Raw genomic sequence first — 17,481 nt, 5'->3', positions numbered from 1 at the left:
TGCATCGCTGTAGTCTGACTGGCTGCTGTAGACCGATGGACTGGACATTCAGGCAAATATACACACCAAGACTCTAGGGGTAAGAGATGGGGTAAGGACTGTAGCAAGAGATGTGGTAACATTGCGGTTAAGGTGTTGCACTACCAATCAGTTGGTTGCGAGTTTGAATCCCACGTCCACCAAGCTGCCATTGCTGGGCCCATGAGCAAGGCCCGTGACCCTTAGATGCTCTCCAATATAGCGTCAGATAATATGTAAGATAATTTGGTGTCTGCCAAATCCTGTAAATTGGCTGAAATCACCATTTTATTTATGTCAATCAATTTTTCAACATTTGGATAAAACTGGATAAAAGTAATATCGAAAACTTCATTCATCTTCTACCGCTTGTCAGAACTTCTCGGGTCACGGGGAGCCTGTGCCTATCTCAGGCGTCATCGGGCATCAAGGCAGGATACACCCTGGACGGAGTGCCAACCCATCACAGGGCACACACACACACACACACACACTCTCATTCACTCACACAATCACACACTACAGACAATTTTCCAGAGATGCCAATCAACCTACCATGCATGTCTTTGGACCGGGGGAGGAAACCGGAGTACCCGGAGGAAACCCCCGAGGCACGGGGAGAACATGCAAACTCCACACACACAAGGCGGAGGCGGGAATCGAACCCCCAATCCTGGAGGTGTGAGGAGAACGTGCTAACCACTAAGCCACCGTGCCCCCCAATATCGAAATCAAAATAAAAAAACTTTCAAAAATAGTTTTTCCACATATGATAAAGTGAATTAACCATAACACATCTTTAAGCTCCGCCCACTTTACAAACACAATAACTCGTATACCCCTTAATAGCTTGTTTCCTCATATACAGTTCATTTCATGTGATGTCTCATTAGAATATATGACCAAGTCTTTCATAAACCTTCTATATCCAGACTGGTCTGAGCCGACAGGACGTCTACAGAAACTCATCTAATCAGCTGTATCCATGACAGCCTGTTCAGGAGAGGAACCTGACGTGGTCTGATATGCTGTTGTATCCATCCATCTTAAAATTTGATGTTCTCGTCTGCTTTTCTACTCTTCACAGTTCTAAACAGCGAGTTACTGTAGACTTCCTGTCGGCTCAGACCGGTCTGCTCATTCTCCTCTGATCTTTTTCATCATCAGGGTCTTTCAGCCTGCAGATCCTCCACACAGGATGTTTTTCACACTGTTCTCTGGAAACACCACAGACTGTTGTGTGTGAAAATCCTAGCATGACATCAGCAGCTTCTGAAATACACAAACCAGCCAATCTGGCACCATCAGCCAGGGCACGGTTACAATTGCAGAGATCAGACTTTCTCTTTGTTCTGATGTTTGTGAGCTTTAACTGAAGCTTTTTTTCTTTTTACCTGCATCTGATTTATTGTATACATTTCAAGGCTGCATCATGATTGGCTGATGAGGTAATTGCATGAATGTCCAGGTTTCAATGAAAGTGGTCAGTATCTAGATGGCTTACATGCACAGACAGACAGATAGATTGATATACAGATAGACAGACAGACATATATATATATATATATATATATATATATATATATATATATATATATATATATATATATGTCTGTCTGTATATATATATATATATATATATATATATATATATATATATATATATATATATATATATATATATATAGAGAGAGAGAGAGAGAGAGAGAGAGAGAGAGAGAGAGAGACAGACAGACAGACAGACAGTAAATCTAGCAGTAGATAATAGCCTTGACATTAATGTATGTCTAGATAGATAGACAGACAGACAGACAGACAGACAGACAGACAGACAGACAGACAGACAGACAGAAAGTGAATCTAGCAGTAAATAATAGCATTGACATTAATGTATGTCTAGATAGATAAATAGATAGACAGACAGACAGACAGATAGATAGATAGACAGAGAATCAGACAGACAGACAGAAAGTAAATCTAGCAGTAAATAATAGCCTTGACATTAATGTATGTCCAGACAGACAGACAGACAGACAGACAGACAGACAGACAGACAGACAGACAGAAAGTGAATCTAGCAGTAAATAATAGCATTGACATTAATGTATGTCTAGATAGATAGATAGATAGATAGATAGATAGATAGATAGATAGAATCTGGGGAATAGGTTTTATTCATATTCCAAAGAATTATGACTTATTACAGAGGATTTAAATTGTTGATAATTGTTCGATTTCTAAACTGTATAAAATAACAACAGCACATGTTATTTTCCTGATTAAAAGTTAAACATGGCGTTCCAACAAGTTCTTCTGTAACAAATGAACATTAACATCAGTTTATAAAAGCACTATAAATCTGTCCACTGTGATTTTGTGTTACTGAGATGTTAGATGTAAGATGATTAGCATCTCCAGTGATCCACTGTCAGAAGTAGGTTAGATGGAGAAGGGAAATAACTCTGCTGACATTCCTCACGTGCATGCGATGACCTCACTGAGCTTTTCTGCAGTACTGGGAATCCTGCAGGACTAATAAAGGAACACCTCACGTGACGCCGCTGTGTGTCGGAGAGAGAGAGGGCATTTGGACACCACATGCACCCCAGTGAACTGCACTCCGAGAGAACATTCATCACGTGCTCTGACCAACGTCTTCTTGAAGTAATCATAATATAATAAAGGCTTCCAGAATGCGTCCAGGGAGGCATGAAGTGGACTTCAGGGAGAAGCAGTACCCGTTTTTCCAGGAGCTGTTTGTCAATCTGCCACCACATTGTTTGCTTTTCTAAGCTTGGTTTGGCTGAACATGTTTAAAAGAAAGCGAACGTCTCTAAACAACGATGTTCTGGAAAATAACAAATAAAGACCTTTGCGTTTATGACTCAAAAGATCCACATTTAGAGTAGCATGCGGCTTATAGCTATGCGCCATCAGCGTGCTAGACAAACCTCATATCTCCACAAATGGAACTTTGCTCACTGTTCGTGTTTATGTGCTTTGTTCGTGTTTGTGCAATAACCACTGTTTTATTAGTAGTAACAATAACAACAAATCTGTTTTTTTTTTTTTTTTTTTGCCATGTCATACTTGACCACTAAATGGCCTCGTAAACACTGAGGCCTGAGCAGAGAGTCGTGTTGTTGGAGTGTTTGGCAAGGACATTGTTTTACTTTCAGAAGAGCAGGTGTGTGAATTCAGCTAGTGGTCCAACAAACCTGGAAGCTACTGTATGCATGTTCATGGAAATAACATGTTTAATATTAAATATTAAAGCCACAAAGTGTTATTTATGTTCCCACAAGTATTGGTGTAACCCACAGATCTATAGTTTTACATTTATTATGCTACACGTTGAGGGCAGTACACCGGTAAACCTTGCAGTCTAACAGCTCCAGGGTTCCTGCTGCTTAGTTCATAGCTCAGGTCACTGCTGCTTGAAACATTGTTAGTTTAAGTCCCGATCTCTCAATTTTAGGTTCTTGTGCAAGACTCTTATCTTATCTCTCGTCTGTTTTGCTTTTAGATAAAAGTTTTAGCTAATGGGCTAAAATGTAAGGGTATAATATGTTCTCCAGGTTCTCTGGTTTCCCGGGAGGTGGATTGATTATTGTAAATTGCCCCAAGTGCATGAATGATACCCTGTAATGTACTGGCATTCAATTTCAGAGTTGTGCTCAGAAAACAAACTCCAGATCCACCATGACGGTGACCCATACTCAGAATTCATTCTCTGCATTTAACTCATCCAAAGTGCACACACACAGCAGTGAACACACACACACCGTGAACACACACCCAGAGCAGTGGGCAGCCATTTATGTTGCGGCGCCCGGGGAGCAGTTGGGGGGGTTCGGTGCCTTGCTCAAGGGCATCTCAGTCTTGGCCGGCCCGAGACTTGAACCCACAACCTTCGAAGAGCAATAAATGAATGTCTTAAAGCATCTTACATCTCTTCTACAACCCTCTCATCTGGGATTACCTTTCTCCAATTGTTGCTTTTATCCAAAGTTCTTTACCTAACTTATTGGGTAGTCCTTTTTATCCAAATCAACTGAAAACTAAGAGGTTGGATACAGTAGAAGTAATTAAGGTTTAAGGGCCTTGGTTATTGGCTGGTTGTTTGCTCTCTGGAAGTACTCGGATTTTAATATTGCAATTTTCTAAACACTCATCTTCCAAGCACCCAAAGCCTTAACCCAAAGCCTTAAACAATAAACCAAAGCTTAAAGCCTTAACCCCTAAGCCCTATCTCAATGCCTTAACCTTTAAGCCTTAAATCAAAGCTTTAACCTATAAGCCTCAACTCAATGCCTTAACCTTTACTTATTAATGCAAAGCCTTAACCAAAGAGCTTTCAGCCAAAGCTCAGAGCCTTAACCATTCAGCTAAAGCTCAGAGCCTTAACATTAAGCCTCAAATTAAAGTTAACCATTAGACAGTTGTCCAGGATGTAGTACCTCAGATGCTATTCCTATTGCGACAGAGTTTGACCTTATTTAATAATCACCTTGAGCTGTCATTCCAGCGGTTAAAGGTTTAACGTTGGACGGTTGTTAGCCATCTGGAAAACGAAGCTTGTGCTGATTTCAAATACATGTGTACTAACTTAAACTTTCCCCACACAGACAGAGAGCATCTTTTGTTCCTGCAGTCATGTTCTCAGCAGTGCCCATGACTCCCATGTGGAGTATCAATAGTGTGAGTGACTCACACTGACTTTTCCACACCGGCGTTCATTCGGCGTTTGCCACACTAATGGCTCTGAGGTGTAGCTTTCTCTCTGAGCTGTAATGGCCCTGACTAGCTGCCCAAACATTGACACATTTTCTCCAAACTTTCATTAAAAACCTGTCACACTGAGAAGCAGGTGCAGCCATTAGGAAGAGCTGCTTGATCTTCAGCCAAGCAAGAGGGGAAATTATTTACTGTGACGTCTTAATAAGCATTAAGCACCTTCCCGTTACAGCGGAATCGCGTCGGTAATTATTTATGATACCACATCGCTGGTAAGGGCTCGAGTTTAATAAATAGTGGCAAGGCTCACATGGTGGCTGTAATGTTTGTTTATTGTAGTGTGCTTGTATCGTGGACCCTCTAAATTTAAGAAAAAAGCTTAATGCTGAAGTCAGAAGCATCGCTGAGTTTCTGTAGAAAGAGAGACGTCAATAATATTTCCAACTTTTAAAACTAAACAACTGGGTGTATTTAACACATTGTTGTGGTACAGTACTTTAGACAGGTCAGAACACACACACACACACACACACACACACACACACTTATTTGGTCAGCGAGCATCTGAGCGAGATTATTTGGATCTGTTTCAAGTGCATTAAGAAAGCGATTTGACTCTGAATCAACTTTTCTGCAGAAAGTGAATCGAATGTGTTCTTTGGCTAGATAACGATTCTTTTATAAGGCACGGTAAGTGGAGGTAAGTGGAGATTCGATTCCTGCTTTATTGAGTCAGCAGGCCTCTGGAGCCGAGCTGGTGTCCGGTTTAAACGCTCCCAGATGTTTACATGTGTAGTCAATTCCCCAGATTCCTGGAAAACTCTGACATGTTTACTTAGTCACCTTAAACCGTGATTATACGCCGACCTCTGCTTATTATAGTATCAGTGACTTCTCTATTTTATTCTCCGTCCCTTTTGATCCATATCTGTTGTTAATGATGTAGTGATGAAGCTGCCAAGGCTGATTCTAGTTTTTCATAAAAGGAAATGATTTCCACTTGTTTTGGCCGGCTGTCAAAAAGCAGTGTGATAGATGAGTAACTGATGCACTCATGCATTGTCATGGCAGGCTGGTGAGTGTACTGCATTACAGGTGGAAGTAGCTTGCACTGATTAAACTATAAAATACTGCCGATAATATAATATTAAGTATAAAATACCGAATACTCTGTGTGCGTTCTTAGGATCAGGCCCGCGAGGCTCTACAGTACCTGGTGTCTCTGTTGGCCTGTATGGAGCACAGCGTCCATTACACAGTGCTGCTGGAGATCCACAGCCTGACTGAGCGCTACACCTCCATCATAGGTGACGGCGCCAAAGACATCTACCGCATGAGCAACAGCTTCAGCGCCATCGCACGTCTGCTGGGACGCAGGCTACAGTCTGATACTTTAACACCGTACAGGTATACACTCAACACACACACTATATATAATTTTTTCTTTATTTTACCATCTGTAGGGGGGGACGGTGGCTTAGTGGTTAGCATGTTTGCCTCACACCTCCAGGGTTGGGAGTTCGATTCCCGCCTCCACCTTGTGTGTGTGGAGTTTGCATGTTCTCCCCGTGCCTCGGGGGTTTCCTCCGGGTACTCCGGTTTCCTCCCCCGGTCCAAAGACATGCATGGTAGGTTGATTGGCATCTCTGGGAAATTATCTGTAGTGTGTGAGTGAATGAGTGTGTGTGTGTGCCCTGCGATGGGTTGGCACTCCGTCCAGGGTGTATCCTGCCTTGATGCCCGATCACGCCTGAGATAGGCACAGGCTCCCCGTGACCCGAGGTAGTTTGGATAAGCGGTAGAAATTGAGTGAGTGAGAGTGAGTTTCCCATCTGTTCTCCAGTCTCTTTCTCTCACTCTTCCTTTCATTCTCTCACTTTAAATTCTGTTTCCTGTCACTCTGTGCTCAGAATCTAAAGGAAACGCTAATACAATTGTAGAAACAAGCCACTAGTGTCATAACCGCACTGGTTTTGTTACATTATCATATCAACTGCTTCTAAGCTTTCTGCCTGGATGTTTTCCTCTTTGTTTTGGTCCCAGAATAGCGACAACACTTAAGCGGTCGGCCAACTCTCGCATTATTATTGGCACCAAAAATGATGGATTCCTTCAAATTTAACTCTGGAATCAAATTCCCTAAATAGAGCAGGCTGAGAGAAGCTTCTGGGATAAAATGTGTCTTTAAGAAATAAATGTCAAATGTAGGGTTTTTTTTAGATGAAGATGGACAGAAGGATAAAGGGAGTACAAAATAATAGAGTGGCAATGGAGGAAAGATGGGAGTCATGATTATGGTTTTGACTGCTGAAACCTCTCCCTCTTGGCCTTGTTGGGTTTTTGTTTTGCTAACTGTGTTGACCGCTAAATGCTAAGAAACATTTCAGTTAATCTCTCTTCTCCATTAGAGGTTAGATCGCTTAGCTGAGGAATAAAAACCTGTGTCATGCAGTTAAACTACAACAACCAAAGACGGGGTGGTGTGATGGAGTTACTGTTAACACTCCATCATTAAGTTTTGCTATAGCAGCAAACCTAAAGTGTTTTATTTCTCTTGAACATCAGCACTTTGCCATGTTAACGTTATTTTTTTAAAATGTAAGAATAGGATTTTTATCTGTTCATATTTACAACCAATGCTGCAGAACATCAAAAATCTGAAGAAGTTTGATTTTTGCTTTTGTGTATAAGAGAAAACAAGGAGGTTGCAGATCCGAAGCAGTGTGACGATTCCAGAAAGCGTGCTGAAGATCAGAGTCTTCACGTGAAGATCCAGGCTTTTGAGGAGAAGCCGGAGGAGGAGGTGGCTCAGGGGGAAGCTGAGACGGACACACCAGGGCACCAAAGGTGTCACATTCTGGGCCAAGTGCAACGAGATGAGCGCCGAGACATCAGGTTCAGTCGGTGGGTGGGTTTATGGTCAAGTTCTGAAGATCCCAGGAAACTTGTTACAGAATGTTATGAAGTGCAGAAACTGGACACTCTTTATAAGTGTTAAATAAATACCTCCTTATAGATGGCTGTGATGTGTAGGTGCACTACTGTCAGAATCCAGAGCTCTACAGCACTGCAGTATAATAAAAGATAATGATGGTACATTTAGGTCTGCCTGCAGAGTCGGGGAACTAATTAGTTATAGAGGAATGTGCAGATGAAGAGCATTTGGTTTGCATTTGTGACTGAACTTTATGCTGCGTTAATGAATGCTGAAGCTTATGCACACTGTGTATCAGCTGCCTACTGAAAGGTTACTGTGTCAGGTCAAAACTTACCTTGACCTTGTTGGTTATTTAAAGAATATCTTAATATATTGTTCTGTGGAACTTCACAGACTATACTAAAATTTGTCACACTGGTGTTTCATCAGAACGTCGTGTAAGCTACGTTGCTGAAGGTTTTAGCGAGCTTGGTCAAGCGCTACAGTACATTCCAGAGAATTAAGCCCAGATTGATGTTTTAGTATCCATCTCTATGACTACTAACCTCTTTCCTCTCTGTCAGGTTGAAGAGTCTGGCTTTACATGCTGCACAGTCACGTTCTGCTAATCCTGACTGCATTCAGGACAGAGAGGCTAAAATAAACACAGAGGACTACCTGATTGAGCCCATTCTCTCTCCTGAATCTTGTCCAGCATATTCCTTTGCTCAGGAAGAGCAACAGAGCCGGTCTTCTAATAAGGAGGGAGTTCAGAAAGACAGCACGGACCCTCGGGAAAGAGACCGGCTCCGGAAACACCTGGGGGACAACATGGAGAAGATCCGAGCCTTCTGCACAGATATGGTCACGAAGATCCCGATCCCTGAACGCTGCATCATTGAAGGTACAACAGCTGCATCATTGAGACCACTGCTTGGACAAGCTAGTAAGATGTTAGCATTTTATCAAACTGCGGTGATTTAGCATGTAGATGTTATGATAATTGATAGCGTAAGCAGACAGGACAGGCTGAGCCTTATCTACTAGTATATCGTAGCTGTCAGGCGGAATCCTCGTATCTCCAAAACCGTTATTTTTCAGGAAATTAAAAAAACGCCGTACCTTATCTGCAGTGCACAGGGTTTAGTCCGCGTTGCAGTGGATTGTCTTGCGCTAAATTCCTGTCCTCAGACGAGCACCAGAACTAGCGGGGGTCAAGATTTTTTTTTCTTTGAGCCCAGTGTTTTGAAGACATTTACCTCAGAAGATGTGTTGATTCGTTGCGACTCTTCTTGAGGAGAAATATGCCGTGAAGCTCTCCCACGGAGTGAGGAAGAGGTGGACAGTTGAAGTGTCCAATGGAGTTATGAGATTTGCGCTCAAGCTATTTTCAAGACATTAGACTGGTTAATAACTTGTAAAAATAACAGACCCACGTGGGGACTGACCAATAGCATCGATATGCGAAAAAATATGAAATTGACCAAATTTGGACATACGAGGTTTCCGCCCGACAGCGACGATATATTATCATACTTCATTAACTGTCTCGCATGCCTACTTTTTCAGAAACAGCAATTTAGCCCTAAAAGAATTGGGTACTGGGTGGGCTTTCAACTCAAACTCGTGTTCAGTTGCTGTGCAGTTCTCTGGCAGGTTTCCTGGTCTCCACATTGATGTAACCTAACACTCTCCCACACAGCTACATTAAGGCAATTCATCAGTCTGCTAGAGTTTGTGTGTGATCATAAGACTGAAAAGAGTGAGCACATGAGCTATAGACTGTTGGAAAGCTTTAGGCAAAAAAAGAATTGAATTTTGAGTGAACTTTTAGCTGAGAAGATTAAGCAATGAGATTGATTTGAAGATAAGATAAAATATCCTTATAAGATTAGATAACAAGGTTAGAAAGGATTGAATAAAGAGCTGTAAACTGTGTAAGAGGATTGAGCACTTAATAGAGATAAGGATAAGATAACAACGAATGGACTGAAAGAATTTAAAAATGAGTTAAATATAAATTGAATGATGTGAGTGGACTGTAAATAAGAAGCTTGACTAATAAACACACTTATAAACTGAGTCGATTAAACATCAAGTGAACCGTCAACTGAGAAGACTGAATAACAGGTGTATTATAAATTAAGGATCGAATAACGAGGGAGGGGGGCACGGTGGCTTAGTGGTTAGCACGTTCGCCTCACACCTCCATGGTTGGGGGTTCGATTCCCGCCTCCGCCTTGTGTGTGTGGAGTTTGCATGTTCTCCCCGTGCCTCGGGGGTTTCCTCCGGGTACTCCGGTTTCCTTCACCGGTCCACAGACATGCATGGTAGGTTGATTGGCATCTCTGGAAAACTGTCCATAGTGTGTGATTGTGTGAGTGAATGAGAGTGTGTGTGTGTGTGCCCTGTGATGGGTTGGCACTCTGTCCAGGGTGTATCCTGCCTTGATGCCCGATGACGCCTGAGATAGGCACAGGCTCCCCATGACCCGAGGTAGTTCGGATAAGCGGTAGAAGATGAATGAATGAATGAATATTAAGTGGATTGAATATCGAGTAAATGTTTATGTTGACAGAATTGGTTAAGCGTAGTGTTCTGGAAATTTGGTGCCACTTTGTGAGGATTAATCAACAAGTCAGTTTTTGGCTGAGGAGACTTGATTAGCGAGTGGGTTTTAGACAGCGTAATGCATATTGCTTAAGAATTATTTCTTGCCTAAAGTTTACTGGTGTCACAATTGTGCTGACTCTTACACGGTCAGTATTGCTGACAGACAGCCGTGTCATGAGCGTTTTTTCCCTCTGTCACCAGTCCGACACGTCACGTCTCCTGCTTTACCAGTTTCTCATTCGCAAGCACCAACACCACTTTAGACACTTAACATATATGAAGCTGTTAAAATGACAGTTTATAATGTAGACTATACTTTTCATCACAGATCATGAGACTCCTGCATTTTTGTGGCCTGTTGGTCTGCAGATTTTATGTTTCTACACGCTCATAATTTCACATCTCCCCCACAGAGCTACAGTAAGGTAATTCATCTGTGTGTGTGTGTGTGTGTGTGTGTGTGTGTGTGTGTGTTTGACAGCAGGAGGTATAGAGTTGAGTCATATTCACCAGAACATGTGGGAACAGATAATAATATTACAGTCAGATGTTGTGGGGTTGAACAATACCTGCTTGATCGAATGAAAGCAGTGAATGGTTTAGGGTCAAGGCAAAAACATGCCAGGATATCGACTGGCTAAGATGAATTGCCCCAAGGTATAAATACTACCCCATATAAATCAGCTGCTGAGGAGAGCCTAAAGATCACCACGGGATGGTACCACACAGACATCCTAAAGATGTCTTCCTTGGAAGTCTCCGATCTTAAGTTGGTGATCCTTCTCAAGTGCCTTATAACATCCTCAATCGATAAGACAGTTATAGAGCAGAAATGTGTCATAATCCCAGATTAGGTCTAGGATGGGTTTCCCTTTTAAATCCGGTTCCTCTCAGGGTTCCTCTCTTCTTCCTTATGTTGTCTCAGAGAGTTTTTCCTTGCCTATGTCAGTTCCAGCTTGCTCACTGAAGATCCATTTTCTAACCAGAGATCTACAAAGCAGGGGGGTACGATGAAAATATAAGTGAAAAATAATGAGAATTGTTATCATCTAACCAAGGTACTAAAGCAGAGTCTGAGGTGCATTTGAGACTGTTCAAACAGATCCACTGCAGACTTCCTGTTCAAGAATAATGTGTCATGCAGTGTCATTCTAACACCGGCCCTTCAGAGCTACAGTAAGGTTGTGTGTGTGTGTGTGTGTGTGTGTGTGTGTGACAGCAGGATACACTGGATTGACTCATATTCATCAGAATATGTTGAAACTGCAACAGAGATATATTCATTCATTCATTCATTTTCTACCGCTTTATCCGAACTATGCTCGGGTCACGGGGAGCCTGTGCCTATCTCAGGCGTCGTATCTCAGGTGTGAGGCGAACGTGCTAACCACTAAGCCACCGTGCCACCGTGCCCCCCCCCCCCCCCCCCCACTCACTGATTTGATGGGATATTACTGAGTATGCAAAAGAGGAGAAAAAAAACGTTTATTTCACGTAGTGACGTCAGACTGTCCATGGGTTTCTGTGAGACTCTGTGAAGACGTGATCTCTGTCTGCTACAACACATTCAAATGCGAAATGACCTCAACATATTTCTGCTGAACATATTTCTCTGTGGGGGGCACGGTGACTTAGTGGTTAGCACGTTTGCCTCACACCTCCAGGGTTGGGGGTTTGATTCCCGCCTCCACCTTGTGTGTGTGGAGTTTGCATGTTCTCCCCGTGCCTCGGGGGTTTCCTCCGGGTACTCCAGTTTCCTCCCCCGGTCCACAGACATGCATGGTAGGTTGATTGGCATCTCTGGAAAATTGTCCGTAGTGTGTGAGTGAATGAGAGTGTGTGTGTGCCCTGCAATGGGCTGGCACTCCGTCCAGGGTGTATCCTGCCTTGATGCCCGATGACACCTGAGATAGGCACAGGCTCCCCGTGACCCGAGGTAGTTCGGATAAGCGGTTGAAAATGAGTGAGTGAGTGAGTGAGTGATTGGATCTGATTGGTCAGAAAGTGTGGATTAGTTTTCTAGAGCAGCAGCTCGGACTTGTACTCGCTCGTTCTTATATGTTAATACAGCAACAGCTGGATCACGGGGATCTACAGCAGATTCTCAGGGTAAAGCATTCCAAACGGACATGTAATCATTTTTATCTGGATGACGGAAGGAGTCTCCGGTGCCAAGGCTTTGTGACAGTCAGAGATATAAAGCTCTGATAAAACATTCTCCAGACAGAGGAGTTTACACAAATGCATGCATTGTTATCCAGAAACAAGGCCCATTTGAACACTATTAGAGTGCATTAGTGGCTTCAGATAAATATTTACATGAGTTCCAGGTTAGAGACGAACATTTACAGTAACTCTAAATATGTCCTCCATTCATATGAACCTCTTTTACCCCAAACAGCAGGACTACTTTGCTTTGAACTCCCTATAAAACGGACATTTTCACAGCTTGTGTCCAGGCATCATGTTAGAAACCTGCAGTAAACATCAGAAGGAAGGTGTAAGTCACTTATTTATAAGTATGTGACCCCTTTCCGTTAATAAAAACCAAAAACAACAACACACTACACACACACACACATTATACACACACATTGTACACACGCCATACATTAATAGTGACACTTCTGTTGAGCTCAAACTTTTAGAGTTTGTACAGGCACCCCAGCAAGCACGATTGGTTAATATCGAGGCCATGTGATCCCCGGAGAGGTTTGCAGTGATGAAAGTGATCTCAGCACTATCTAAACTGCTAAATCGCCAGTTCACTCCTCTGCTTCAGGGATATTACATCAGTAACAGGGAAAAATGATGTAAGGTGTGTTTTGTGTTTGTGTGTTGTGTGTGTGTGTTACAGATACCCAGCAAGGCTGTGTTGCTAAGCTGTCGTTCTCGTGTCCAATGAAAGGACATTACTGCCTGTACGGGAAATCCAGCTTGTTACTGTGCAGCGGTCAACCCCACCTCTGGATCCACATCATGCTCCTCATTCTGCAGGTCAGTGTGTATTACTGATATCTGCATCTATAAAGACTTAATGATACTTCTTTAAATGTTCCATGAAAATAATTGCATTAAAACTATCATGAAGGCCCCTGGAGGAGGTGCTACTCGCTTCCCTCATGAGCGTGTTAGCAATCTTGAACTCAAGCACCTGGATGACATTAATTTGTTATTAACAATTCACTATTACAAGATGTTCTTGTTTTATGACAGAGCACCTTTAGGTTACTTTATCACATTTTCTTGCATGGGGAGCCTATAAGGCACATTGTTTTCCCCATTGGTAGGGCATTTTAGAGGCAAAGTGATCATGTTTTGGTGTATGTAGGTACACCCTAGAGCGTACTTCATCTCCCTCATGTAAAAGAGCCTACAGGGCATAGTTCAATTCTAAAAGTCAGGCATCTGGAGGGCATTAACTTCTCATTAGTCAATTATCATTTGACTAATAATGAACCCTGTTCTTTTATGTTGGAGCACCTAGAGGGCATTTTAACACGATTTCTTACCTGCGGGATAGCCTATAAGGCATTTTGCCTAGTTTTTACCACTGGATGGGCGACTTAGAGGCTACATGATCATATGTTGCTATATGTACCTTCACCCTAGAGGGCATATTGTACGGGAACCTGACAGATTTACACAACATAAAGCTGAAAGTAGATGCCCTGATTTCTTTCCATTCAGAAGCTTTTTCTCAGTCACATGACACACAAGCTGTGTAGCTTCAAAAGAGAAAAAAGGAGAGTGACGGAACGACTGTTTCTAATTATGTAACTGTAAACAGATAAAAAGTTTGATGTGTCACTTTAATAAATGGAGAGTTGTAATCGTTGGCAAATTGCTGTTGTAAACACTTTGGGATGTGACGTTATTTGGACAATGGTGGTGACTGACTCTGTTTCATCACACAACTTCATTGTTAATTATTTTCTTGTAACATGTAAGTTTTAATCTTTACATATTACATGAGTTTGCAAGTTTCTTTAGTTTATTCGAGACATTCTTATCACCAAAGAAGTGTGTGTGTGTGTGTGTGTATACAGAGCAAGACTAATGAAGCTCTGAGCTCTGAGGATGTGTGTGTGCAGCAGCTCAGGAGACTCTGGGAAAAAACACAGCTTAAAGGAGCTCACAGCTTTGAGATGGCCATGACTCAATCTGCTGTACCACAGAAGATGGTAAGACAGAAGACAGGTAAACTTCATCTCTCACATTCTCACTTCAGACTCACTGGACCATCAGAAGGGGCACATACGGTCTACCTGAGGGGCAGGGGTAAAAAAAGAACAAGAAAAAAAGATTCAAATTAATAAACAGAAGCACCTGGGGGGCATTAACTTGTTAATTATTAACTATTAAGGTTTTTTTTTTGTTTTATCGTAGTGCCTATAGGGAATTTCATCTCATTTGCAAATGAGGGCAGAGTGTCTCAATTTTTGTGATGGAAGGGCACTTTAAACGCTCCTTCATAAAGTTTTTTTATATGCAAGGGCACCCTATAGGGCATTCCACCATGTTTTATCTATCATAAAGGACACACACCTTGTGGCATTTTTTCTGTTATATGGTGCTCCCTAGAGGGCACTTTATCACACCTATAATAAAGCGCACTTAAAGGTGGACCCTATAGGGCACTTTATCACACCTATAATAAAGCGCACTTAATGGTGGACCCTAGAGGGCACTTTATCACACCTGTAATAAAGCACACTTAATGGTGGACCCTATAGGGCACTTTATCACACCTATAATAAAGCACACTTAATGGTGGACCCTATAGGGCACTTTATCACACCTATAATAAAGCACACTTAATGGTGGACCCTATAGGGCACTTTATCACACCTATAATAAAGCGCACTTAATGGTGGACCCTATAGTGCACTTTATCACACCTATAATAAAGCGTACTTAATGGTGGACCCTATAGGGCACTTTATCACACCTATAATAAAGCGCACTTAATGGTGGACCCTATAGGGCACTTTATCACACCTATAATAAACCACACTTAATGGTGGACCCTATAGGGCACTTTAGCACATTTTTTTCTGTCATATGTGGCACAAATATCTGTCACACAAACAAACAAACCAAAATAATACCATAAAAAAGGGTCAGAGTGTTCCAGAAATTTTGAAATCCAAAAGTGTCACAACACCCATTTCTGAGCACCCTCCAGGATTCCGTCACTGCTCCATTTATTACAGATTTATTGCCATTACAGAATGAGGAAAGCAGCACAGCGGTTTGGTGCTTTTAATGACTTCTTGTGGTCATATCTTATCTCAAAGCGTTGCGTAAGCAGGACCATCCACTCATAAGCTTGTTTCTGTAAACCAGACGTCATGGAAGGGGAAATAATTAGGTCTGGAAGGGAAACCCAGCTGTTACTTTGCCTTCTCATCTCTCCTGTCGCTTTCCTTCTTATCGTAAAACACTAAGAGCAGTTCGTCTTTCTGGAGCGTGATTTACTGTACACATGAGAATGCGCCAGCCATATGGAACACGTGTACCTATTTAAGTGCTTTTCTCTTAAACTCCATAAGTGCTAAAGTATACACATCTAAATCTAAACCCTTTTTTTTTTTTTTGAAAGTTCAGAAAGTTTTGTTGTTGAAGCACACAGCCAAGTTCTAGTTGCATCACACACTCTCAGGCTTACTCAATCTTTTTCATCTTTAAAAAGAAATAGGGTCCTAAAGTTACACTCGGTGCTGTGATTTATTGTCTGTCCCTCTCTTAAAGACCAGTGTTCACCGTAAACATGGCTGCAGCGCTCACCAAACTGCTAATAAACACCGCAGCGAGTCTGTCTTATCACTAGAGCTTTCTGTTTCAAACCATGTGTTGTTGATAACCTCTAAAGCCCATCAGACTCTTCACTTAATTTCCAAATGCATTCAGAGTCACCGTCATGACGAGAGTCTTTCCGATTCCCATGAAAATGAATGATGTTTTTGCTCTGCTTTAAGTTGACTGTCCATCCAAACATGACATTTCTGACCTCACATGCAGTTCCATCTTCAAGCTTTTCTTCCACCAACCATAGAGACTTTTGCTTTCTACTACTAGCTTACTTAATAGCTACTGTCCGGACAGGAACTGCACCACTCTGTGATTTACGATAATGTGTCAAAAAGAAGGCAGAACTTTGCAACCTCACTGGATGATGAGCAGATGATTAGGAGCTGGGAAATGAGAAACACATGGTTGAAGAGGAGCATATAGACAATGCAAGCGTTGGATTTTATAGCTACCACGATTCAACAACAAACTTGCTGCTAATGAGAGAAAACAGGCTTGAAATCACACACACACACACACACACACACACACACACACACACACACACACACACACACACACATGGTGGTGTTATTAGTAATGAGAAGATGATTCTCCACCTCTGTTATCACAACCTCCAACATATCCAGGTGCTCCTAAGGTATCATTAGCTTGCTAGGTCGTGCTAATTCTTACTTGATGTGAATTCTACGTACATAGTTATAGTTAGCTGTCAAGCAATGATGCCCCTTAGCCACTTATACACCATCTGAGCATCACTTAAAGGCTGTAGCAGCACTCAGATATATTTAGCCCAACAGCCTCTCAGTACCGAAGATTAAAATAACATTTTAACATGCTTTAAGCTAGCCAAGCTTATTCAGTTAGCGAATGGTTTTATCTCTATATGTTTTCTTCTGCAGACTGCCTGTTGAGCTATAAAATGCTTTTTGACACTAATTACTGTAGATTAATTAGGGCACGGATGGTCATCTGTTTCCACTGTCTCAGACATTGCTGCTAAACATTTGACGTAGACTGTTATCACTCCAGTCCTACTTCATCTATCCTGACGCCATACAGCTGGTTAGAGCCTCGTCACCTGGTGTACACTCTGCTAGGAATCTGCCTGGACGGCCCATGATTCGTGGGATTGCTGTGGATGGGGCCACCTAAAGACTCTCACACCATCTTTAAACTACTGCTGCATCAGTCAGCTTATGGTCAGGACTTCATCAGTGATCATTTGAAGACTTTGCCAGGAAAGAATTAGTCAGATCTGTGGTGAACTCGGAAATGATGCTGACCTGTTAGTTCCTCAGGAGCTCTTAACTGTTGTAGAAAGGACATTATTTACATTTACATTACTTACTGTCACATTATCACCCAAATGAGAATGGGTT

General features: G+C 42.1%; 1 protein-coding gene across 2 annotated transcripts in view; it reads left to right on the top strand.

Moving 5' to 3' along the window:
* The window catches only part of veph1 (ventricular zone expressed PH domain-containing 1), an 87,737-nt gene that overhangs the window by 44,466 nt on the left and 25,790 nt on the right, over positions 1–17,481 (top strand). For both annotated transcript variants that reach the window (XM_060878713.1, XM_060878712.1), the window contains exons 7-11: positions 5,942–6,162; positions 7,447–7,659; positions 8,257–8,576; positions 13,143–13,282; positions 14,335–14,469. In XM_060878713.1, the coding sequence (XP_060734696.1) occupies positions 5,942–6,162; positions 7,447–7,659; positions 8,257–8,576; positions 13,143–13,282; positions 14,335–14,469 (1,029 nt within the window). The remainder of the gene's footprint in view (positions 1–5,941; positions 6,163–7,446; positions 7,660–8,256; positions 8,577–13,142; positions 13,283–14,334; positions 14,470–17,481) is intronic.

Source organism: Tachysurus vachellii, chromosome 9 (genome assembly GCF_030014155.1).
Source record: "Tachysurus vachellii isolate PV-2020 chromosome 9, HZAU_Pvac_v1, whole genome shotgun sequence".
NCBI lineage: Eukaryota > Metazoa > Chordata > Actinopteri > Siluriformes > Bagridae > Tachysurus > Tachysurus vachellii.
The sequence above is the reverse complement of the archived record's forward strand: the minus strand, read 5'-3'. Positions and strand labels throughout refer to the sequence as shown.